General features: G+C 40.4%; 1 protein-coding gene across 1 annotated transcript in view; it reads left to right on the top strand.

Moving 5' to 3' along the window:
* Positions 1 to 24,551, top strand: part of gnai2b (guanine nucleotide binding protein (G protein), alpha inhibiting activity polypeptide 2b) — a 47,557-nt gene extending 23,006 nt beyond the window's left edge. Inside the window, exons 2-9 of the mRNA XM_023410205.2 lie at positions 10,236 to 10,278; positions 12,277 to 12,418; positions 16,379 to 16,539; positions 19,661 to 19,789; positions 21,696 to 21,825; positions 22,323 to 22,476; positions 22,632 to 22,824; positions 23,323 to 24,551. Coding sequence (XP_023265973.1) covers positions 10,236 to 10,278; positions 12,277 to 12,418; positions 16,379 to 16,539; positions 19,661 to 19,789; positions 21,696 to 21,825; positions 22,323 to 22,476; positions 22,632 to 22,822 — 950 coding nt within the window. The 3' untranslated portion in view covers positions 22,823 to 22,824; positions 23,323 to 24,551. The remainder of the gene's footprint in view (positions 1 to 10,235; positions 10,279 to 12,276; positions 12,419 to 16,378; positions 16,540 to 19,660; positions 19,790 to 21,695; positions 21,826 to 22,322; positions 22,477 to 22,631; positions 22,825 to 23,322) is intronic.

Below are 24,551 nucleotides of genomic sequence, written 5' to 3' on the forward strand. Positions count from 1 at the left end.
AGAGCAACATTCACTTGGAGTTGTGTTCCTGGCCACCTGATGAAGGTTTCCAATATTCACTTTTCTTTTTAGCTCTGTTTTGGTCTCCACCAACCGCTGAGGGAACTATCAGTGACTTTAGCTGCTAAATGCTCCACTTTGTTCACCAGTTACTCGCCGTCATGTTGGTGCTGACCAGGGGGATTCTGGGAGCTTGTTCACTGAAAACAATCACTGGTTATAGTGATGAGAATGAATCAAAACTGTTAAGTTTTATAGCTTTGTAGAACTGAGGTGAACTTAAGAGTTGGGCGATAACTCATCACAATGAGCGGCACCTTTCACATCGTACAGAGAGTAGGAGAGAAGCAAACAGATGGGCTGAAATCAACCGAAACTAGGCAAAATGCAACAGTCCAACCATATACTAGGTTATGACCATTTGTCTATGATTGAGCTGAGGGCTAATTGGTCATGTACTGAATCTCTGCAGATATTAACTGTGACCTACTGTATCACCTTTTTAGAGAATGTGAGCACTTACTTCACATCGGGTTACAGTGGCCTGTTCCATTTTGGGTTTGGTTTTTCAAATACTGTGATTTGAATCTAAAGCATTCCTTATCGAATGTTACATTTTTTGTCTAATTTTTTTATTGACAAGAGCAACGTAAAAAAGACTACGGTCATTTAGGTAACTAGAGAGCAAGTCATTTATGTAGAAAGATTTTAGTTCTTAAACATTAAATCATTTATAACAGATTTGTTAATGAGCAATAAGATTCGATACTGAATTTGAAAAAATGCTATTGAAACCCACCCCACATACACTCACATTTCAGCTACAGCAGGTCTCCATATGTCTAGATTTTCCATTATAGGTCCGGAATAAAACTGTAATTACAAACATATTTAATCATAGAATAACGTCACATCTGCTTGTGTCAGTCAGCTCCCCCTGTACACTGCGACATGCGGCTTTAAATAGCAACGGCACCATTGTTGTGTATTCTGCTCAGTGTCATCAACGCCCAGAGGAGGTTAACCTTTAAATGGCTGTAAAAGCTAGTTGGATGTGAGCAGTCGTGACACCAACGGGTGGGGACAGCGGGCCAGGATGAGAGTGAAGGAGGAGTCGTGTCACAGCCAGGCCAGTGATTCATTCTCCCATGGCAGTCACTTAGACAATAGATTGCCTATGACGCTACCATATGCTGAGATGGGTAACGTGTCTCTACAGAAGAAAATGCCGCAGCAGTGCACGGGCTGTGCGACACAGAAATGTGAAACACAGTGTTTGTGATTGTAGGCCTCCCAAGGATGCCGTAATATGGTGTTGAAATAGCAGAATGGATTTTTGATGTTGCTTATTTCTAGAAAATGAATGTGTGTGTTTGTCATTTCAAAGATCATCTGCTGAGTTGTTTCCTCACTTCAGCAGCTGTAAGTTTCTGCAGATTTTTTACCGTTGCTAGTATGATTCAGCTACTCTGATCCAGATGGAGATGCCACAACAACTATTGGATGGCTTGCCATCCAATACAAACATTCATTGTCTCCAGAGGATAAATCTGCCTGACCCTGACCTTTTCCTCTTTTTTTTTTGTGTGTGAAATATTTCAACAGATGAATTGAAATATAATTTGGTACAGACATCCGATATCAATCCTAATGAGCTGCATGACCTGCTGACTTTTTATCTACCACCACCAGAAAGTCAAAGTTTTATCTAGTGAAACAGCTCTCTGATATCAACTTGACAGATTGGCACAGAATTTTGTCGACATTAATGATTGCAGATAAATCCTCAGGACATTGATCCCCTCAGCTTTCACCTTGCACCACCAGGAGGGAGACATAGTGGCTCTGAATTAAATCTTTCAACAACTTTTGGATGGATTTCCATAAAATTTAATACACACATTTAAGTTCTCCTCAGGATGACTTGCAATAACTCTGGCGATCCCCTGACTTTTCATCTCGTGCTACGGTCAGGTCGAAATTTCTGTTTGTCCAAGACTTTGGTTTATGATTAAATGTTTGCATATCTAATGATATTCCTATCAGCCTGAGCAAACGTTGGCATGCTACCACGCAAAACTAAGATGGTTAACATGGCAAACATTACACCTGTTTAACATGTAAGCGGTGTCGCTGTGAGCTTGTTTGCATGCTGCCTCTAGCATGGCTGTAGTCGTATTTTTGTCTTCGGAGTCAAAATGATGCCGCTTGCAAGCAAGAGTTTAGGTCCACAGATAGTGCTGAGTGTGTTTTGCCTGCAGCCAGAGCAGAGCCTCTCTTACTTCTCCCAGTAAGTCAAATGTGCCAGGATGGGTTTCATTTTTCTGAGACAGCTGCCTTTTTTTAATTGGCCTTTCCTGGATAGTTCCCCTCGAGGGCTTGTGAAATATAAGTGGACACTCTTGTCTCTACTGAATGCAAAATGAAAACTGTCACTTTCACACATCTTGGAGCCCTGACAGAAGCTTGTCTCTTTGTCCACGACTCTTTTTACCTGGGTGTCATCACCCAGCTGTTGTAGGGAAGCACATAGGGATGACTTTGTAAGACCAGCCTCTACTGTCCATGTAGGGAATGGGTTTGTGTTGGATTTAAATGAATCTATAAAATTCAAAAGCAAAAGCAATGTATGTATCAAATGTTTTGCATTTACATTTTGAAGTTATTTATATCCATTGTGGGTTACATACAGTAGAATGTGTGGGCAGATAGTGAAAAAGATATTACAAGCTTTAAAGATATTTTTATCTCTACTTGCATAAACAATAAAGTGGTTGAAGGAAGCATAATTCATTTCATTTTTGTTCAATAAATAATCAAATCATTTAATAATTTATACTTTCATGGCTCAGAAAGAATGTGACAGATGCACAAGTTACTAGAGCACAAAAGTGATACTTCCATGTTTAAAAGGCAACCCAAAGGTAATAAATGTACAATCTATTAAACCGAGGGAAAAACAAGCAAGCTTTCGTATTTGAGAAGTTGTTTGATATTTCCTCTTGATAATAAATGATTTTTCTTTTAATCAAGTTATGGATGAACAAAATAGTTGTTACTGTAATATTCAGTAGTTCTTATGACTCTAGGGACAGCCGTGTCGGTCTGTTGGATGCTTGACTGAAATATCTCGCCACCCAGATGAGATGGATTGCCATGAAATCTTACACAAACAAACTCTGTATAATCCCCAGTACATTAGTGTTTCTCTGAATTTTCCTCTAATGCCACCACGAGAGCATTTGTGCTTTTAAGTGAATTGCCATTGGTCCAGACATTCATGCCCCCCTCAAGATGACCTGGAATCACTTTATCCCCTGACTTTTCCTCTTTTTCAGCACATTAATTGGGTCAGATGTTTTATTTGACTGCATCTGCAGAGCTAATGATACCCCCGTAATCCTTAGTGTGTTTATTGCTAAGTAGCGTATAGCTAATGCTAAACTAAGATGGTTAATCCAGTATTGTCATTCTAGCCATTGTTAGCATGCTAACATTAGCATCTAGTTCAAAGCACCGCTGCCCCTAGTGAGTACAGCCTCACAGTGCTGCTGCTGTATTTGTAGGCTCAGTGTTAAATCTCTAGTTTCCACCACACTGCCAAAGGGAATTTGAGGTAATGTTGCTGCTGATCCTGCACTCTCACTTCTGTTGTGGAATGTCCTGTGTCTTTGTTTTTTTTCCTGTGTGCTGTATCCCTATGCATTTGTGTGTGCACATACAGGCATGAAAAACTTCATCAGACAGTGATGCCGTAATTGCGCAAAAGCACCTGTGGTCATCTTGTGTGCTAAACTAACAAATGTGAACTAATTATACAACAAGTATTCATTTAAATAGGCAATGAGAGCTTGTCATAATTACCTCTCTGTAGAATAATTCCTGTATTGAATTCTAGACAAAGAATTTACTGCTAACTGCTGTAGATAAGAACACCTTTATAATCACCCTACTCCTTACCATTCATAACCAATCCTTCTGTTTTTCTTTATGTCCAGTTTATACTATATTTCCTTTCATCTCTGTGTTGGTAAATTTTTACTAAGAGGTAAATTTCAGGATCAAAAGCCAAAAATAAGTAACCCAACGTTGTAAATTAACAGCCTATAAAAGTGATACACTAATTTTGGTTTTAGTGTCATAATTAGTGAAGGTACTGGGGAAGTAATTATATTAAGTGGGTCATTTCGTGGGGAGGTTTGTCTCCACTGAAGTGGGAGTTTTAGAGTTCTCTACAAGACGGTCTGCTGTCTTGTGACTTACTCATTTTTGCCGTTGCATATAGTTTAGCAAGCCACTAATCTGCTGGCAAGTGAAGTGATGCAGAGAGCACAAAACAAGTGATTGGCTGCTGATGTTCACTGAATGCTCTGCAGCTCGCACTTGAGTGGTACTCACTCCAACACTGAACATTAAGCCTCCATTCCCGACGGAGCTTTTCATTTTGCTTGTCGTTGCCGAACTCTGTATTTATCTGCAACTATAACTGGCTGATAAGCTGTTATGAAATTTATGAATTTATCAGGCACTCATGTTAGCCCTCATCTCACTATGTTTTCTCTTAACCAATGCTCAGCCCTCTCACACATTCGCAGTCTCTCTGCATCGTCCTCCTCCTCCATCCCTTGCTCATTTGTCACTTTTGTCCATGTTGTCCACCTCTACTCCCAACGCCTCCTATCTGTCCTCTTCTCTAACTGCCCATTAATTACAGTTCTTTCTCTTCTCAAACCTCGCCTCAGTATCTTCACACCAAACGGGGTTAAAGTGGTAAGCTACTGTGTCAGCTTTTCCAAAGGGAATCGATGCCCTGTGAGCTACACCAGAGCAATTTGGCTTCTCCCTGATGTATGGAATATTCTCAGCAAGGTTTAATATGTGATAATGTGACTTATCTTGGCCTCCAGCTCATAATTAAAGCACATGAATCAAATACAGTGCACAGGAAACCAAGTGTCACTGATACATTATGGGTTTTTACTATTTCTGTTTTTTTTGTTTTTTGTTTTTTTTGGCCTTCTTCACTGGGGGGCTGCGTCATGTGTACAGAGGCTCACTCTTTACCCCACAGACCTGACACTCCTTCACAGGGATGTAAACAATGTTTTGAAATCACTATTGCAGTGACAGACACATGATCTCGCACCAGATTCCCACTCATAAGCACTGCCAATTATATTGAAGGCAGTGGCCAACAAAGTGAGAAGCATCATTGCAGTTATTAAACATTTTGCATTTTTATGCCTCACTTTTTTTTTTTTAAACAGAATATGGATTTGAAAGTTAATTTATAAAAAAAATTATGATAATAAAATATCCATCACAAATTGCCAGATCCCAAGGCTACATCTTCAAATAGCTTATTTTGGTCAACCAAACCCAATATTCGATTTATCCGCAAAAAGCAGAAAATGCTCATATTCAAGAAACCACCAACCAATTCACTGCCCCTGAGTATAGCTCAGGTGTAGATGAGGGTGTGGGGCTAGTTGACAGGTGACTGACTTTATCCTCTGTCAGATTATGTATGGATGCTTGTGCGTCTGCCAAGATCAGAGTATCACGTCAGGCCATGAATGTATACTTTGTGTCATCAGCAGTGGATGACTGAGACTGCGGCCAAGCTGTCATCAGTGTGAGTGCGCCTGTGAGTTTATTGGATGTGTTGAGAGAAACGGTTCTGTTTTCTGTAGCCCGGCCACTTGTGATCCTCATGCTACGAATCATGTCGTTATCTTTGTTGTGTGCTCTGGTGCTCTCTGAAAACCAACTGGGGACCAGCTATGAATAGTTGGGGTTGAAGAAGGAGAAAGAGGGGGTGGCATCATCTTCCCGTTGCCAGAAAGTGATTCTGCTTCTCTTGTAATGGCACTAAAAAGAAAGAGCTTGTCTGCTCTGCCAGCACAGAACACAGAAGGGTCTTTGTAATTCTGATCAGTCCTCATTACTGCTCCAACTCATTAGAAGCACAGGGCTTCATGTACGATGGATACATCTGCTCAGTTTGAATATACTGCAGATTTATCTATAATAGGAAAATTAAATGTTTTTAGCAATATTGTTTGTTCTCTGCTGAGTGGACTGTTCTCTGATATACTCGTGTGAAAAATATCAGCGCTCCACATGAGTCTGTTGTAGTCCTGTGTAGAGACTTTTTGATAATTGATCGTTTTGACTGTCAACATCTGTACTTGAATTAACGATGTGACAGTTTGGTGGCGGCCCGTCGGGATAAATTAATGTTCTGCGTATAATTTGATTAGCAACACTCTTTACCAACTACAACACTATTGCTCTCAACACAGAGGTGCATCATTTTATGATTGTCAGTCAGCTTGGTATTAACAGTTGTGTGTAGTCTGTAGAATCTCTGTGTCATACGGCTAAAATCCTCTTGAGTTCATGGCTCAGCTATGGGCAGATTCATCTTACAGGTACATATTTTCCATTATAACATTGCTATAATGACACAAAACATTATAACCTATGACATCAGTGGACAAATACCTTAACAGGTGACTCAGAATTCTACCAAGCTTCACATCAGTAGGGCTGCACTTTAAGTCTGGGCAGTCACAGCTATCAAATAGTTCAAGGTGGCAAAGTGCAGGGTTGAGATGATGTACAGAGATACAGAGACTCAGGCAATGAGTCCAGAGGTGCAGGCGTCCCCACAAGGCCAGGATGCAAGTGGGCAGCTGACACATCAGTGGCACTGGCAGAAAGCATGCTGAAGTTGAAGGGCATCATCAGGAACCCATGCCTGGGAAAGGCAAGGATTTGGAACAACCCACTTCCAGCAATAGGGGAAAGCGGACCCAAAGCAGATCCAAGCCGAGGGCCAACGCCTGGTGGAGGAAGGGTGAAAGTTACGGGCTGTGGAACTTGGACTATAAAGGACCTAGACAAAGTTTGGCCTTTGGAGACTGGATCCCTTCCGCATCTCCTTCCTGCTGCCATCAGTGTACAAGAGTGACACTTCCAACATCAAGCCTGCACATACTGGCGGGGTGCAAGACTGCACTTAGCCAGGTGAGATGCGGGCGTCATGACAAGGTCCTCAGAGAGACGGAGAAAGTGTCAGACCCACATGAGACCAGCCCCATACATACAGCTCATCAAAGAAGAGAAGACCAAGAAGAGCCTGGGAGATGAAGGTGGACCTGTTGTCATCCAAACAACCCTGAGGCCTGACAAAGTCATACAGTATATAGTCAGAGTGGGCGAAGAGGATCATCCTGATTAAACTGACAGACCCATGGGAAGACTAGTACCAAAAAACATGCCACATTCAAAGTCACCGAGATGTCTGTCATTTTGATGTCTGATATGAACATTACCTCAGTACACAGAGTATCTATATCTTTAATTTAACAACAACTTTACCTGTACTCTTATATGAGAGTGATATCGATCTTGATAAATATTAATATCACGTTTTGTGTGAAAAATCCAGTCAGCTCAGCTCTCTCTATTTTCGTTTTTTTTTTTTTTATTATAACACAGTAAGATAACTCACGTTGTTTATTGTGTTTCGTGATCAGTTCAGCCTCCAGATGAATTCAAAACAATGATGTTTATATTGCACTGTTTAGTCTGCTGCGATAAGATGTCCTGATACTGTAATGTTCAAAAGTTTTCCCCCGGAAGCGGCACAACAACACTGCCCGTTTCTCCTAAAACACCTTGAGCATGAAGAATGAGGATGCTCTCTTCTTTTTCGCTGCTGTTCACAAGTGTTCGCCTCCCTTCAGGCTGCAATATTAATGGATGGCTTTTATTCTGGAGTGAGGAAGGTGACCTTCATGCATGTATGTGTCCGCAGAGAGGCTGATATTCCACTTTCCACCACCTGCCTTTTATTAAACGGGACATTTTTATACATGTGTCTATAAGTCTGATGTTGTCTATTATTTTGTTCATGTTTATCTGTCTGAGGGAAAACTTTGATGTGCCAGATGGAAGTGGATAGCAGTTTGAAAGAAGAGATTTAGCACGCCCTGTCTGAAAACATTGTTTTCGTAGAGACAGGTTGGTGAAAGAATAGAAACAGCAGCCTAGTTACATAATTTAATCTTGATCAGCCTTAAGTAAGATTAAAAAGTTTCTGCTTCAGGATTCATTTGGGTGTAAGTTATGAACAAAAAAAACGATCAAAGAGAATGGCCTGGAGTGAACCTGAAAATTTTAGCAACACTAAAAAATAACCATATAATATTCTGATAATTGTGTTAAATAAAAAATACATATACTGGATTGTTATTGTTATATTTTTTCTAACAAAGTCTCGAAACACCTGAAGAGCCATCCAGCTTCCTCTCTGCCTTTGTGCCTGTCGAGCAGTGAGACATGAGCGACAGATCTTATGATGGAGAACGTAGCCCCAGACCTTGCTTTTACACCCCTCCCTTTGCCCTGGGTTCCTTCCTCTCGCTCAGAAAAGTGCTGGATGTGTGTGAATATGATGAATGTTGACAGCATGAGGAGGAAGTGGGTGAGGGGTTGGGGGTGGGGGTTGTGGCACTGCTGGTCCCACTTGCTCCGTCAGCTCCGGCAAGGCTAATGTTATTTGGCAGGGCTGGGTCAGGTGGCGTGATGGGACAGTTCATGGTGGCATGGTCCTGACAACACAGTGGACGTGCCGAAGACTCCGGCTTTTTTCATTTAGACCAGATAACCATGGTTTTGAAGCACAGCCCGCTGTGTCATTCACAACAATAGGTTCATTCGCCAAGAAACCAGAAAACACTTTTGTGCTGACGTGTGAACTGTGTGCATGACAACTTTGCTGCTATATGGCACATAATTTCTTCTTTTTTTTAATTTTTTTTGCTTGGCCATCTCAGCCATAATGCTCTTAATTTTAAATCCTTAATGGATCTTTAATTTTTCTTTTTTTAATCCACAGAACTTGGCCTTTTCTTGCCCTTTAGGTCTTATGTGTTACTCTCATCTACACTTAATATATGATACTGGTGGTTTCAGCTCACTGATTGTAGATATTATAAATTATTTCCCACACATTTTTCTGATTGTATACATTTCTAGACGTTCCTAAATTCAGTGTTCGTGTCAGGCTTCTGTTGATTGCAGTTGACTGCAGATTTGTCTTGACTTGTACACAAAGCTGTGTTTACATTCAGACCAAAACACACTGTGTGTCCTCTTGAGGTCAAACAAACGCGTTGAATGCATTTGCTTCCTCATAAAAAATTTACAAAGCTCTTTCTTAAAACAAATTGAAATCCTGCATTGTTTACAACCATGTTTGGTACCTTCGCAAGTCTTCCTTGCCTTTTTCTTGCAGCGTTAACGTTGCTCACTGTGGGTCAGTGGAATAGCATAAAAGCTGGTGGCAGGGTCATGCATCCTTGTGCACAAACTGTACAAACAATACAGGGATTCACTCACAGAAACATTGCTCCATTGTGCAAGTAGTGGACAAAAAAACTCCACAAGGAACCCAAAAATGTCAGAGAATAGAGAATAGAAACTTGGTAATGAGTCACATTAAATGTTTTATTTTTAGTTTACTTTTTCTCAACATCTTATTGTGCTGCAGTACTGCAGTGCTGTTGTGAGCAGGGACTTTTCTAGCCGTGTTTGTGTTTCCACATCTGAATGGAGTTGGTCCCACTGTAGCTTACAGCAACATTGCAATGAGATGATAAGTTTGGGAAAATGATAGGTTGTGAATAGTTCACAGTGATTGATTTCCCACCTTTGCAGAGGGTGCTGAAGTGAATGGAAGCCAATGGCTGCCTAGAGAGTGAGAAATCAATCTAAATCCATGGTATGCTTTGAAATTTATATTGAATCATTTATATTCTATAGATTAAAACATTCAAAGCCACATTTAAATGATCTTCTTTCATTATGTACTTACCATGAGATGGGAAAAACGTTGCTTTAAGTACTAAATAATCAATAGCCATGAAAGCATTGCTCTTCCCTGCACCCTTCTTCTACCAGATTGGAAAATAAACATTGAACTGAATAGGGGAATTCTTTGTGCGTATCTGTAATCATGTCCTCAAAAAATGGAAAGATAAATAAACCAGATGCCCCAGAGGACAAAATGCGATGTTAGTCTCAGGTCATCTCTGGGTCACTCATGATTTCAGAGAAGAAACTAATGTTCAGCTTTATTCCCTTCACAAAGACGGATGCAAAGACAACAGCAACATGCATGTGAAGTTTATTATGTGACTTCTAATCTTTTAATGTTCCAACAGGTGCCGGGGAGTCTGGGAAGAGCACCATTGTAAAGCAGATGAAGTAAGTTACAAAAGCACATCTCACATTATTTTTAATACTTTGACTTTTCTGTTCAACATAAGGATGGACTTTCCACCTCTCTGAAACTCTGTTAGGGTGTTGGGTGAGCAGTTGTATACTATAAACTAGCTGAACTTGACCAAATCTAGCTTACATAGTAGAAAATACAAATCACAATATGTTTCAAATATATTTTTTAAATAATAAATTGCAATGATATCTGTTTAAGACAAAATAATATATTTGTCGCATTGTTGTTGTTGTTCTGCAGTTTTTTTTTGTGTGCATGTCTCTTAATCAGAAGCATTTATCAACGCTCAGCCGAAGAGAATAGAGATTAGCAGTACAAGTTATCGCTGTGTAATGCTGCCCAGCTCTAAAGGTCATCTTCCTTGCAGGGCCTATTTAAACCCACACAAAACTCGTACAACTGCTACATGTCCAAATAAGGATAATCTTCATGGGACCACAGCACCTATCCATACATGTGTAAAGATTCTGTTTGGTACTAAATCCTGAACAATAAATCACATTCACCTAAGTCACATTGTACATTTTCATGCAATACTTTCCCAAGGGGCTGAAGGGCCCCTGTGTTATGACTGCTCACTCCTTCGACCAGAGGCTTGGTTCATGATACTTTATGACCTTGGTTGTTATGACAGTGGCCATTGGGGACTGGGCTGTCTTGAGTCTATCCGTGTCTTCACAGCTATCCTTGAGCTATTGTTCAGGGCCTGTTTGTAAGTGACACTCTGCCTAATACATAATTTCTCCACACTTTTCTGATATTGTCTTCCCTGTTTGACTCAGACACTCAGGCACTGACCACAAGGCAGATACAATCAGAAGTTTTAGCTCAGTAGTTTACAATAGTAACCATGTCATTGTTAGAAAAGATAAATTTGTCTTCCTTCTATTTGGTTTCGAGGGGACGTCACGGCCTCTTCTGTTTGTTATTGTTTTTTACTGCTCCTAGCACAAGAATAGTGTGAGGACTTTCTGAATACAGAGGATGTTGTAATGCCTGTGTATCAATCTGAACACACACAGACACACACACATGCACACACACATACACAGGACCCTAAATGGCTTAATTATTCACATTCCTCTGGGCTAGCCAGGCATTGAATCCATTTTTTATGAGCTTGGAGCAGGAACAGTCTGTGGCTTTTTGAAGGCAGGTTATTAACACGTACAGGCGTACAGATAAATCAGCCTGCAAGACTGAAACACTCACAACACTGGCCTATTATGTAACATTACACATCGACGCATCCTGTGTAAACACAACATTGCACCAGGGAAAGTCAGGAAAACATAACTGCATTTTTTAAAACATCTTAAAAATTTTGGCAACCATGTATTTGCTGAATCACTGCTGTTCATTATCATTTGCAACAACACACTGTTTAAAAGCAACCGGCAGTTGTACTTAACAATTAAAGTGAGGTCCTCTCAGTTTACTCTCTATATTTTCCTAATGAAGACTGGATGATTGCATCTCATGACAGGATGCACTCTTGTACATGCACACTTAGTTCTCTCACTCTCAGGTCCAGAGTGATAATATTGCAAGAGGTAAACTTGGGATACTGCATCAAATGGATGCTGCAGAGTTGAGGCAGTTCCAGTGTGTGTTAACCCCACTGCATCATCCTACACAGCATGCTGGCATGATAAATGCGATGCACAGTACACGGTATATGCTGCTTGATAGACGACTTAGGCATTGCAGACAAATAAAAAAAAAAAAAAAAAGCAGCCTTTCAGCTTCAACACTCAACTGTGTCACTCATAAACATACCGGTTGAGTTATTACTGTTTGTGTATCAGTTTACAGCAGTACAACATGAATTTATGTTCAGCTTAATGATTGATGTTTGAAGAAGTGTTGATAGTGGAGCATTTAACCCCCAAGTGGCCAAAGAAAATCTGTTTGCAGGTTTAATGTATACACATTAATAAATGTTGCATGCTTCTTGATATTCTCAGGATCATCCATGAAGATGGCTACTCAGAAGACGAGTGTAAGCAGTACCGAGCAGTGGTTTACAGTAATACCATCCAGTCCATTATGGCCATTGTTAAAGCCATGGCCAGTCTCAAGATCGACTACAGCAACCCTGCCAGACTGGTAAGACGCACACACAAACACTCCAAAACACAAAGTAGTTGTTATATATCATTACATCAGTATGCATTATTTCCATCTAGTCTTACATCAGATGGCATAAGCATGGGTTGACCACCCAGACAAACTGTGTTGAACAGAGCCACTTGAGTGCATGGTGGTTTGCAAACTTACAAATGTCATACTATTGCAAATACACAGAGATGCTTATTGAAAATCAGTGGTTTAATAAGAGGAAGAGCAAGCGAGCTGACCAGCCTAAAAGCCACCATCATTGTGTGAGAATGCAGTATTCAGCTGACTGTACCCACCGTGGACAGATCAGGATCTCCCTCAGGCCACAACAGAACAAAGGCTGTTTTATCAACGGCATCTTAAAGCAAAGTAAAATAAACTTTATTGTCCCAGAGAGGAAATTTGTCTTGGGCTCAGTGCTGTATGATCTGGCTGCTTACAAGTCTCTGCTGCAGTCTTTTGCTCAGGTTATCAATGTGTTTTCGTTCTTTTTTTTTTTTCCAGCGAAGAAGGTCGTCTATGTGGACACCTCAGTATTTTTACGAGGACACCTGAGTGAGTGTCTGGTTTTTAATGGTCGCTGGCTCATGGCCAATCACTTCCCTCAGGTCAAACACCATCTTTTGGTGACTTGCTGTTGTGTATCTGGTGTAGTCCTTAAGACTGTAGCTTGCACAGAATATAAATCACAATACTTTACCTTTGTTACTTTCACTTTTTCTTCTATATTAAAATAATAGGCAGAAAATAGTTGCAGTTTTATCCACTGCCCATTACCTCTCATCACAAACATTTTATTCCCTGACTTATCCACATTCTATTACCAGTGAACAAAAAATTGTTGCAAGGCTGATGATGCCTTTGGAAAACAAGATCTGTTTCTCATATCATGCCTCCTCTCTGCAACTCGTGTTCGGTCAGTAACACTGCCAAGTTGTGCCAGTGTTTTAAACAATTGAGGGATCATGTGATTTCAACATTCACATATTCACAGCAGCTCTTTTATCTGTGGTAAAACCGTGGTTGGTTGTTCAAAAGGGAATGCATTGTAATGCTTCTCTGATCCATTTTTGTTACCTGCAGGGAAAACAGTGCTTGTCTTACAGACTTCACCTCCTCCATCTTTGATCTGCTCTCTCCTCAGAGTTGTAATACACAGAGAAGAGGCTGAAAGTGTGCCTAATACCAGCAGCAGCAGCAGACAGGCCACTGAGGGCTGTTTTAGGGGATTGGATTTATTCAAAAGTGCTGGCAGGACATATTTTAACTGCACATCTAGTTTGCCAGGTGTCTTCTGCAGCCTCAGCAACGACAAATTAATTCCTTGTTTTTGAAGGTTACCACCTGAAAGCAGGACCTTACGTCTGGCCCCGAATCGCCTGGTTTCTGTTTTTTAACAACTGTGATTCATCATTTGAATGTCTACTTTGCATGTTTGTTCCTCCTTTTTGTCTAAAATAACATTACACTCAACTGCAAGTGATCATTCACTAAACCCCCCCTACCCCCGTACCCCCCAACCAATGATTGTCCAATCATAACTAAGCAATTGTTAGTAGGCACAGCAGGCCTGTCAGGCTTTGGATTTCTCCCCATGTTGAAGCAGAACCAGAATAATAGGGGTAAAAGTGTAAGGAATCAATTAAAGTGTCTTTTTATTTGCTCTAATGGAGTCTTAGTTACGTACAAATATAGAAAAAAAGAAAAGTTCACAACTAGCACAGCCAGCGTTACCCCAGATTGTATTAAAAGCAGCATACTGGAAACATTAAAAAAGTCAGCCAGAGACAGCATTTTCAACCAACTCATGGAGCTAATGTTAGCTTCATTAGTTAACTCCTGCTGATAAAATCTGCCAGCACAAGGTGTGGTTTCAGTCTGGCTGAAATGACAGAGAGAAGAGAGAGAAGCCTGTTTTTGCGTTCTTCTGTCTGAAATCAAGGACGCACTTTCAGAAATTACCAAGAATTTGGGGTGGTAAATCTGCCACTGTTAAACTGCATATCTGCCGATGCTGTACAAGAATGGAACGCTTGACAGTAGCAACAATTACTAAAGGCTTAACAAACTGCCAAAGTGCATCAGTGAAAAACATTTTTCAGCTTCTTTTATATGAGGATTTCTAGTATGTTTCTGTGTAATATCATCATAAATTGAATATCTTTGGGCTGAACTTTGGATGGGCTTTTGAGACTATTTTGACATTTTAAGATTAAATGCTTCATCAGTTATTTGAAACAATTAGCTTAATCCATAATAAAAATAATCATTAACAGCTCTACAAGCCCCAATTAACACACAGTCACCAAGCTGATCAGAGTATTCATTAAACTGTCATACAGAAACAGGAACAGACCCACCCCGCGCACACAAACAAATGAAGACATGAACCACCATCAACAACAACAAGTCCCAGCTTCAGGCACAGATCCAGTCTGCTGCACCCTGTGAACACTTATCAGCCGATGAACAAGCTGACACTGAGGTCTAACAGTGTCTGAACTTAATTCCTGTGGAGGAGTGTGTGTCAGTGTGATTTTACAGTGGAGCCAGCCTATGTGTTCAGTAACTGAAGCTGTAATAGATGGATTGAGGACTCTGCTGTGGTCATTAGAGTGGGATGGATAGATCTTTTTTTTTTCTTTTTTTTTTTCTCACTGACAGATCTGTCAAAAGGCTGTGTGTACGTGACGATACTCTCACAGACTCCCACACATGGCAATTAGTGTGCTAGCCTGCCCATACTTGCACACAGCGGCCCTGTGGAAATGCACTCACACACACACACACACACACAAACACAGATTGTGTATGTGTGCGCACATGCACAAACACAAAAACGGACATGAAACCAAAACATGCAGACTTACACATTATCCAGGCTGTTGGCTGTTTACTCTGGTTGAAGGAGCAGGATGAGTTCCAGCAAAATATTACATACGCAGAGATTCACTTATTATCCAACATCTGAACTTAAAAAAAACACCTGCTCACCGATCATAGTCCCTGCAACAATGTACTGCTAGAATAAAACACACTATAAAAAAATTTGAAAAGAAACTATTGACCAGACACAGAACCTCAGTAAACTGGATTGTTATCTCGCTCAGAATAAAGAACAGTAACCGGTGATTGGTGCTCACCAAGGACAAGGCAAATAAATATCAATCAGCTGAGAAAAAAGCATTGAAAATATGGGAAGGTGACTTCCCACAAAATGCATTTCTCTTCAAATGTGACAAACACACGGTTAAGATTGTGAATTATTTCTTTACTTTAATGATGAATACACAGACAGATAAACAGCCCATCCCGCAGTCAGATTCTGCTGAACCACTGCTATGCTGATATATACAGATGCACAAGGAGGTCCAGGGATTAATTACTGCTTTTTGTATTTTTATCATATCACGCGCTGTGACTAAAGCTCAGGGAAAACGGTTGACTTCATGCCAACAGGAAAATGGAGAATTGAGAAAAACGAGCAACGTGGCAAACAGCAGGAAATTTAAACCACAATGTGTAATAGCAACATTGCCTACTGTGTTACCTTGAGTCACACCAACATATCTCACCTATCGTGCTCAGCCCATATTGGCTGGCATCGGCTTATCGGAGGATTCAGTGATATCATCATCACATTATATTGCTACTATCATAACCTTTGCTTCCTTGGCAGTAATTCAGAGGCAAAGCATCCATGACTGAATATTATTTATTTTGCATTATGTATCCAAAAACGGAGCTAATGGCTGGGAGGGCTGTATTTGCTGTGTCATTTTTCACTCAGTCTAACAGATGATGCACAGGTTGCTGATGTAAATCAAATATGTATTTTGTTTTATTTTTCTACCAACTGAAGATTTTTACGGTCAACAATTTGCATATATGTTTGCATGTATGTCGCTCTCATTGCAACAACCCCTGTGTCCTGATCGCCCCCTGCAGGATGATGCCCAGCAGCTCTTCGCCCTGTCTGCAGCTGCTGAAGAGCAGGGTGTTCTTCCCGATGACCTGGCCAACGTGATCAGGCGATTGTGGGGTGACAGCGGCATACAGAGTTGCTTTGCAAGGTCACGAGAATACCAACTCAACGACTCGGCAGCATAGTGAGTTTGAATTTGTGTGTGTGTGTGTGTGTGTGTGTGTGTGTGTGTGTGTTTTGTTCTGTTCTGGAATCTAATATACATTTACTATCGCTTCAAAAAAAGTAATACCTTCCAGCAAATGTGCAAGCTTGATGAAATCTATGATTTTCAATATCCTGCTAACTTTTCTTCCTTTATCAGCATTGTCTCTACATATCCTCCTCTACTTGTACATCAATCAATGTGCAATCTTCTCCTGAGTACACTCTGTGTTAACCCACTGTAAATGCAAATGTGGCCAAGTGGGAAACTTCATACCCACCTGGAAAATGTGCTCGCTTTCTCCTCCTGCATATCTGCTTGTAATTCATGTTTGAAAATAATTTTCACGTAAACAGAAGCTGAAGCACAGCTCTTTTATATTATTTAAATGAGAATATTAAAAGATTAAAAAAACAGCTTTAGAAAGCGACAGTCGAGAGATATTTTGGTGTTTGTTTGCATTGTCTTGATGGCTGTGCTGATTACTTTTATGTTGGTGTCATATTAAAGCCTGTTTACGTTACTGCCGTTAGGGATGCTTTTGGTGTTGTGATGGATCTAATGGCGTAGGCCTGTCAGCCTCTCTCATATATGCTGCAGTGAGAAACCCATCTTTGACTTCTCAGGGGGGCTATAGAGACTGGAGAGATAGTCCAATAACTTCCATTTAACTATTATTTCTCCCTCTCTGGGTTTGATTATTTAATATTGTAACCTGATAAGCACAGCACAGAATAGTCTGTCTTGAGGGATGAAAAAAACGAGACTCAAAAAAATTGTTTACTTCAAGTGAACTTCATCCAAGTAGACTATGTGAGTTGATAGCTGTGATAATAAACCTCCATGTGACCCCTTGGTTTTATCAATGAGATGATTCATTTTGTCAGAAATGTTGCTTTGCATGATATGTTCTTAATAACTCATCAAAAATCATCCCATTTGGAAATGTTTTGTAACGATTGCTATGATGACACAGATAAAAATAAAATGTTTGGTTAATGATTTATTATGTTTTTTAAAATTAATTATTATTATTCAGTGGATGTGACATGCATGAATGTCACATCCATGCTGGACACATATATCTCTTTCTGTCTGTGAGGCGTAGGTTGGCTGGACCACTAAAGCTCCCATCTGGCCTTCGATGATGATGCAATGCTTGTGTAAGTGGGGCAAGCTGCGTCAAGCATGGTGAAGATGCTTCCACACTCCCCTACTGACCAACAGTCTGTCGGAGGAAAAAAGGACAAGAAAAAAAGGAATAGACAGAAAGTGGGAAAGGAGAGTTGTGAATGAAGAACTACAAAGAGTGAAAGTGGAAAATGTATTTAACTTGTCTTTTTCGTTTGTGTGAATTTTAACTTGCATCTCTGTTTTGCATAGACCCTGTGTAATGTTCTCTTTTGCTTATTTCAGTGCTGCTCTTACAAGTAACAAGGGCTGCCTGCTATCTTGCTTTTAAGAGGCAAATCTGTACAAATTGATATCACAGCCCTATTGATCGCCTTATATCGCCGAATATTGTATTTAAATAGATCACAGAAGCAACAACAAATAATAATATTTTTCACTAATAGCACACATCAAAATGACTAAAGTAGAGCAAATCAGTAAAGAATGTGCATGTTGCCATAGAAATCCTCCCACTAAGGATAGTACATAGTACTAGTGGGTCTAGTGGTAATCCCTAAGGGGTCTCGCATAGACATTTCACTCAGCCATTTCACATGGGGATTTTTTATATGAATACAGAGTAAGTACAGAGTTGATTCTTGGCATCCACACTCTGACCTCATCTCCCTCCCCACAAACATCCACCAAGCTCAGCAGCACAGCAGAGACTGGAGCGATGATGAAAAATGTATCCCCAAGAAACTGCATTAGAGCCTTACAATGATGTATTACCTATATCTGTGGTAGCTTTGAGGTGCAGCAGATAAGCAGCATTACATACATGTCTATAAACTAAATACTAGCAATGAGTGTGGATGACTGTCTACAGTATCTTGCATGCATGACAACAGTTTTCAGTGAGGATACTAGTACAGGTAAATAATAATGTGAATATGCTTCATAGAAGACAACAAGCAGAGCCATTATACACTCACTCTCTACTAGAGACCTGAGTCGGCGATGAGCCTCTGAAACCCCTACAACAGAGGCAACAACCAAGAGCAAAATTTACTGCAAAACCAATTTAGTGCTTAGACTCGTGATACTCAAACATGAGTATTTCACCACTATGTAAATCAGCAGAGTGACAGCATCATAATACATATGGCACAACAACAAAAAACATATTTAGTGAAGTAAAGAAATGAATTCAGAATTTAGGCAGTGTGTCGCCAAAGTGAGCATATATACAGCAACTGAAGGTCCCAGCATGTATCCATAGCCACTGTGCAGTAAATGTCACTTGAAGTGACAGGAGTTGGTGGAGACCAAAAACAGAGCTACAAGAGAGTGACCATTTGACTTACATTGACACGAGGTGTTAGAAGGTGATCATATGTATATGTCATGGTCATCCCTTGTTTCCACTGCCCCCCAATGGACCAAAAGCAATCAGTTATTGCAGGCTTGTTCCTGTTAACAAGCCCTGAAATGTCTAGAGGAACTCGAATAGCTTGTATTGGTGATTACCGCTGCTGTGTCCATGTACATGTTTATGTCGATTAAACCTGGTTTCTCTCAACCACAGTTTGGAGGTGCGGTTCTGGAAGGCTAAAAACTGATGTAACAGAGTCTGACATGCATAATGCATTTGGTTATAACTTGACTACTACATGACCCTACTGAGCACAGTTCCTTATAAGGCCTTAAACAGTCTAATGAAACACTACGTGTGAAGTTTAGCAGTCTCTCGTTTAATGCAGCAGATTATGACTCACTCCACGGAAAGTTCATTACAGTTCAAAGCAGTCCAGAGAAATACAGACTGATTTGGATGTTAATGCACCACAAGTGGAAACAGCGAACTGTACGTTCATGCGTTGTGTCGGCCTGTTTTGTTTTTCTCTCTCTCTTTTGCAGGTTGAAAGTCATGTCGCAATCTTGATCACTTTCTCAATCTCTCTCTCTCCCTCTCTATCTCTCTCAGTTACCTGAATGACCTGGAGAGGATAGCTAAAGCAGATTATATCCCCACCCAGCAGGATGTGCTGCGAACTCGGGTCAAGACCACTGGCATTGTGGAGACTCACTTCACTTTCAAGGAACTGCACTTCAAGTAAGGTCAAATAGCACTGATTTGATACCAATGTCAATAGACTTCGGGGATTTTGGAAACAGAAAAGCAAATAAATAAAGGAAAAAAGCGAATACCATTTCCAATCTCACCCTGCCTCCATGCCAATGTTGTGTTCATAACAACCAATGTGAGAGTCCAAGGAACTCTCACTTAGCAGCTGACCCAGTATTTGACATTAAGTAACCCGAGTGGTTATATGACTCCCCGTGTGTTCACTTACGTCTCATGCTTGCCTACAGTGTTATTTGTTGATACATAAAAAAAAAACTGCCAGTTGTCAGTTAGTCTTACCGGCCACACAACAGCACGTGAAACAGAAGAAGACACTGAGTAAAATGTAATTGTCCTTGGTGCTGTTTGATATTACAGTAGCAGCATAGCAGCACAGTTACATCAGCATAAGTGTTTACATTAAATTAGGTCCTATCAGTGTAAGCAGTGACATTGCAATACCCGCCTCCTCTGCACCTGCTCTGAACACTAAACAAAAGCATAGTAAATACTGGCCATATACCTAATTTACTGCGTTACTCAGAAATTGTTCAACTTAATTATGGTCCCAACATTAAGAGCATCGAGAGATGACTGACCCTGCCGCCATGAAATGTGCAACTCAGCTACTCAGAAGCCAAATTATACCAGTAATTAAAAGGCTTAATTATCACGATTGCACTGAGAGCTGAATAAATAAATTAGGTCTGCCCACTGTTCTCTTGCTCAATAAAGCTAGAGCTTTATTTAGTGTTAATGTTTCAGTATGTCCTCAGTGACACAGCACTGTAGATCTTACATAAAATATGCTCTGATCCAGCCTGAGCACTCATGTGGGACAGTAATGGATGTATAGATATATCTCTTAATAGAAGTGTTTAAACATGTGATACCAGGACCTACGCTAAGGCGGGTTCAGTTCATGATTAGAGTGTAGGTGAATGTGTTATATAAAAGTGCAAAGAGTATAGATATGAAGAGGATGTGTCTGTTTGGTTTTGTTTGTGTTTTTTAGTTCTTGGGCAGTGTATGAAAAAACTCAACCCTTTGTAATGTAGCTAAAGAGATCGGGCTAATAAAAAAAAAAAAAAAAAGGCAGCAGTGGCCACAGGGCTCTGGTGTGACCTGCTTCCTGATAAACTCTCTGATATTTACCTTCTGTCACTGCCTCAATATTTGGCCTGAATAATACATGCAGGCAATCAATAAGAAGAAAGTCACATTTTTATAATTCGGACCTGTTTGCCATAATAAGTACGAAAAGGAAATACGTATAGATACAGAGAAATGCCATCGTTCGACAGTGGTTTTAATTTAGATTCATCAAGATGGTGCTTCTTGGGCGTTTTTTATAACCTTAACAGATTGTGGGTTCACCGAAAACCTCATGTATCTATAGTCTGTATCATCCAAGCATGGCAGCTGTCCTGGATGTGGTAGACTATTATCACTTCTGCGGGGTTTTGCTCACACCTCTAACAGCTTCGATCACAGCGCTCAGCTTCCCCATTAGCCAGGGCTCTGCACTGAATATAGACGCCTGCCTCTTGTAGCCCGCTTTGACCCCGCAATCTTTTATCAGATATGTGACGGACACCTCTCCACCCGTCTCACCACCACTTTTGTTCTCAAAGCGGCCTCATGAAAACTTAATGCACATCCAGGGATAGAATGTCACCCTAACTTTCTCCTTCCTTCGTCACTGTCGTTCTCCCTGAAATGTCCTCTTCAGCAGTCTGCTCTCGATCAGCTTCACCTTACTGTCTTTCATTGTTACCTCCTTCCCCCTACCAGCACACACACACACACACACACACACACACACACACACGCACACATACACAGTACATACACAGACACACAGTTTGTCTCCTGTGCTTCATCTCCCTTGCAGAATGTTTGATGTGGGAGGCCAACGCTCAGAGAGAAAGAAGTGGATTCACTGTTTTGAAGGAGTCACAGCCATTATCTTTTGTGTTGCACTGAGCGCTTACGACCTGGTGCTGGCTGAGGATGAGGAGATGGTAAGTAGAACTCCATCTTCTGATGTGTGCGTCTTCATCTGCACAGATGAACTTGACAGGCTACATAAATCTGCTCTTTTGCTCATTTTCAGTGTGAGGTTGTTTAGATTGTACGGCATTAGAAGGTGGTTTGACATCGCTCATCGCTTCTTATTATGGCTCAATAATAGTGAGCTCCAGGTGGTAAAATTGGCTCATTGGAGTTTAATGATACATTTATAGTTGAACCAGTGGAGTGCAATTATGTAATAACAGCCATAATAGCTAATTCTTCAAGTGATTTGAACCATTTGACCCCAATTTCTTGAAGTACTTATCAATTTAACAAGAGTGCTCAAGAGAGACATGGCAAAACCATGGTCTGAGGAACCTCCCCTGCACTGGTTACTGCTCACATTTAAAATATTAAGCAACATTGTCCCCTGGTGGCAGCTCTGATTTGTTGTTGATGTTTTAGTGTCGGCCACAGGTCATGACCGATTTTTGCTTCTCTTTAGAATCGAATGCATGAGAGCATGAAGCTGTTTGACTCCATCTGCAACAACAAGTGGTTCACTGAGACCTCCATCATCCTCTTCCTCAACAAGAAGGATCTCTTTGAGGAGAAGATTACACGCAGCCCCCTTACCATCTGCTTCCCGGAGTACACAGGTACGGGGTGGGATGTCAGGGGCCGTGATAGACGAGTCGTTGTGGCTGCAGTCGGCATTGTACTGGCTTACAAACAAATCACAGCATAAGAAAACATAATGTGTTCTCTTGAAAACAAAATTGCCACCTCATTTCTCCAAACTCTTGCTCACCAGGAGCCAACAAGTTCGACGAAGCGGCCAGTTACATTCAGACCAAGTTTGAGGACCTGAACAAGAAAAAGGACACCAAGGAGATCTACACCCACTTCACCTGTGCCACTGACACCAAGAACGTGCAGTTTGTCTTTGACGCCGTCACTGACGTCATCATTAAGAACAACCTGAAGGACTGTGGTCTTTTCTAAAGGTAGGATAGAGGGATGATGACAGGGTGGCTGCGAAAATTACTGTAAAGCAGAAAATTTAAAAAAAAATCTTTTTTAATTTTATCCACATGCATCAAACTCTGGTAGATTTGTTTGCTGGACTGGTAAACAGGTAAAAATAATGCCCTCTGTTGTACAAACAGACAGTGGTCATGGTTACTTACCTTTTTGGTGCAACCTAACAGGTCACATGAATTCTCAGGTGTTGTACACGCTCAAGTCAGATCTTCAGCTCAGATTCAGTGTCATAATCGACTTGCTAATTAGGCTTGTCTGACATTCAGTTATGCGTCACAATGGGAATATTGCAAACCACATTTTGAATGAATCACGCCACCTAGTGACTAGTCAGACTGCCAGATTTAACTGTCAGATTTTGAATGGGACTATTTCTAACTCTTGTTCATTTAAACTGTGAAGCAACATTTATACTGTATTTCTATAAAGCTGCTGTGCTTGTCATCTGTCTTTTCATGCAGGACGATGCCCGACGCGCACAGACTGCATGAGAGACTGCAACAGCCATGTGATGATTACTGCTTTTCATAATGAAAACCATAACAGACTTGATTCTTAGGGGGGGAAACCTCAAAGAACTTAAACAATCACTGATTTGCAACCATCATGTTTTCAGTGTATTGTGTTATTATTATTATTATTATTATTTTTATATATATTTCTCACTGCTCTTGATCAGGGGTTCTCATACTATTCATACTGAGTTCCGATTAAATACTGAGCACATAGATATTTGACCTAGAACCCCCCCCCCACTGGAAAAGAACCACGAACAGTCCAGGCACTCACCAGAGAATTGAAGTTTTTTCAATTAGACGTAGAACATAAATTATATGAGCTGACTGGCTGAAGTGGAAAATAACTGCCGGAAGTAAAACATTACATAATAAGAAAATTATCTCATTATGCCACATGACAAATGAAAATACAGTAAAATTTAAGTATTTTTCTTCCTCAATAAACCTTAAAGGACCGTTTTGAGAGCCACTTGTTTAAATGGTAGTTGTCTCATTTTTTTTTATATTCAGATTTCTGTTTAATTTGATAGGTTTTTGTTTCCATTTCCCTTTTGCTTTTGAAGTTTATTAAGAGGATACGATACAAAAAAAGTTTTTATAAAAATCACATTAACTTATGTTAACTAGCGTTGGCATTTTCTGAACCTTTTGACTGCACAGAGCTTATTTTTTAGAAGAAAACAAACAAGCATGGAGAATGGAAATGGATGAAGGGAAAATGTTTTTTGTACAATGTTTACACAGAATCAATATTCACAGTTGTACTATAGTGCATTGTTCTGCATGACTGTCCATAGATTAGCCTGTAACACCCCCCCCCCCACAAACTGAATAACATTCCTTAAGTAACTTCTTTAAAGAAACAAAAGAGAAATGGTTGTGTGTCACTTTTAAGATATCTGCAAGATTTTTAAGTGGTTCTGTCTGTTCCTAACATGGATTATTCTGTATTATTTGTTTCATTCCAAGTCTTTCTCCATATGTTTGTGCCTTGATATCTGTTTACACTTGTTCTTTAGAGACATGCTATCTTCATAGTGTGAATTAGGGCTATTTCTACTCCACTTCAGTTCACATAACCCATGATTTAAGATGCACCACACCACTGAGACAAATGGATGATAGTCGGTCATAAATATTGTTCAATGTAAATAAAAGTTTGGTCACATGAA

Source organism: Seriola lalandi, unplaced genomic scaffold (genome assembly GCF_002814215.2).
Source record: "Seriola lalandi dorsalis isolate HSWRI2012SDOR001 ecotype SW California unplaced genomic scaffold, Sedor1 jcf7180002054416, whole genome shotgun sequence".
Taxonomy (NCBI): Eukaryota; Metazoa; Chordata; class Actinopteri; order Carangiformes; family Carangidae; genus Seriola; species Seriola lalandi.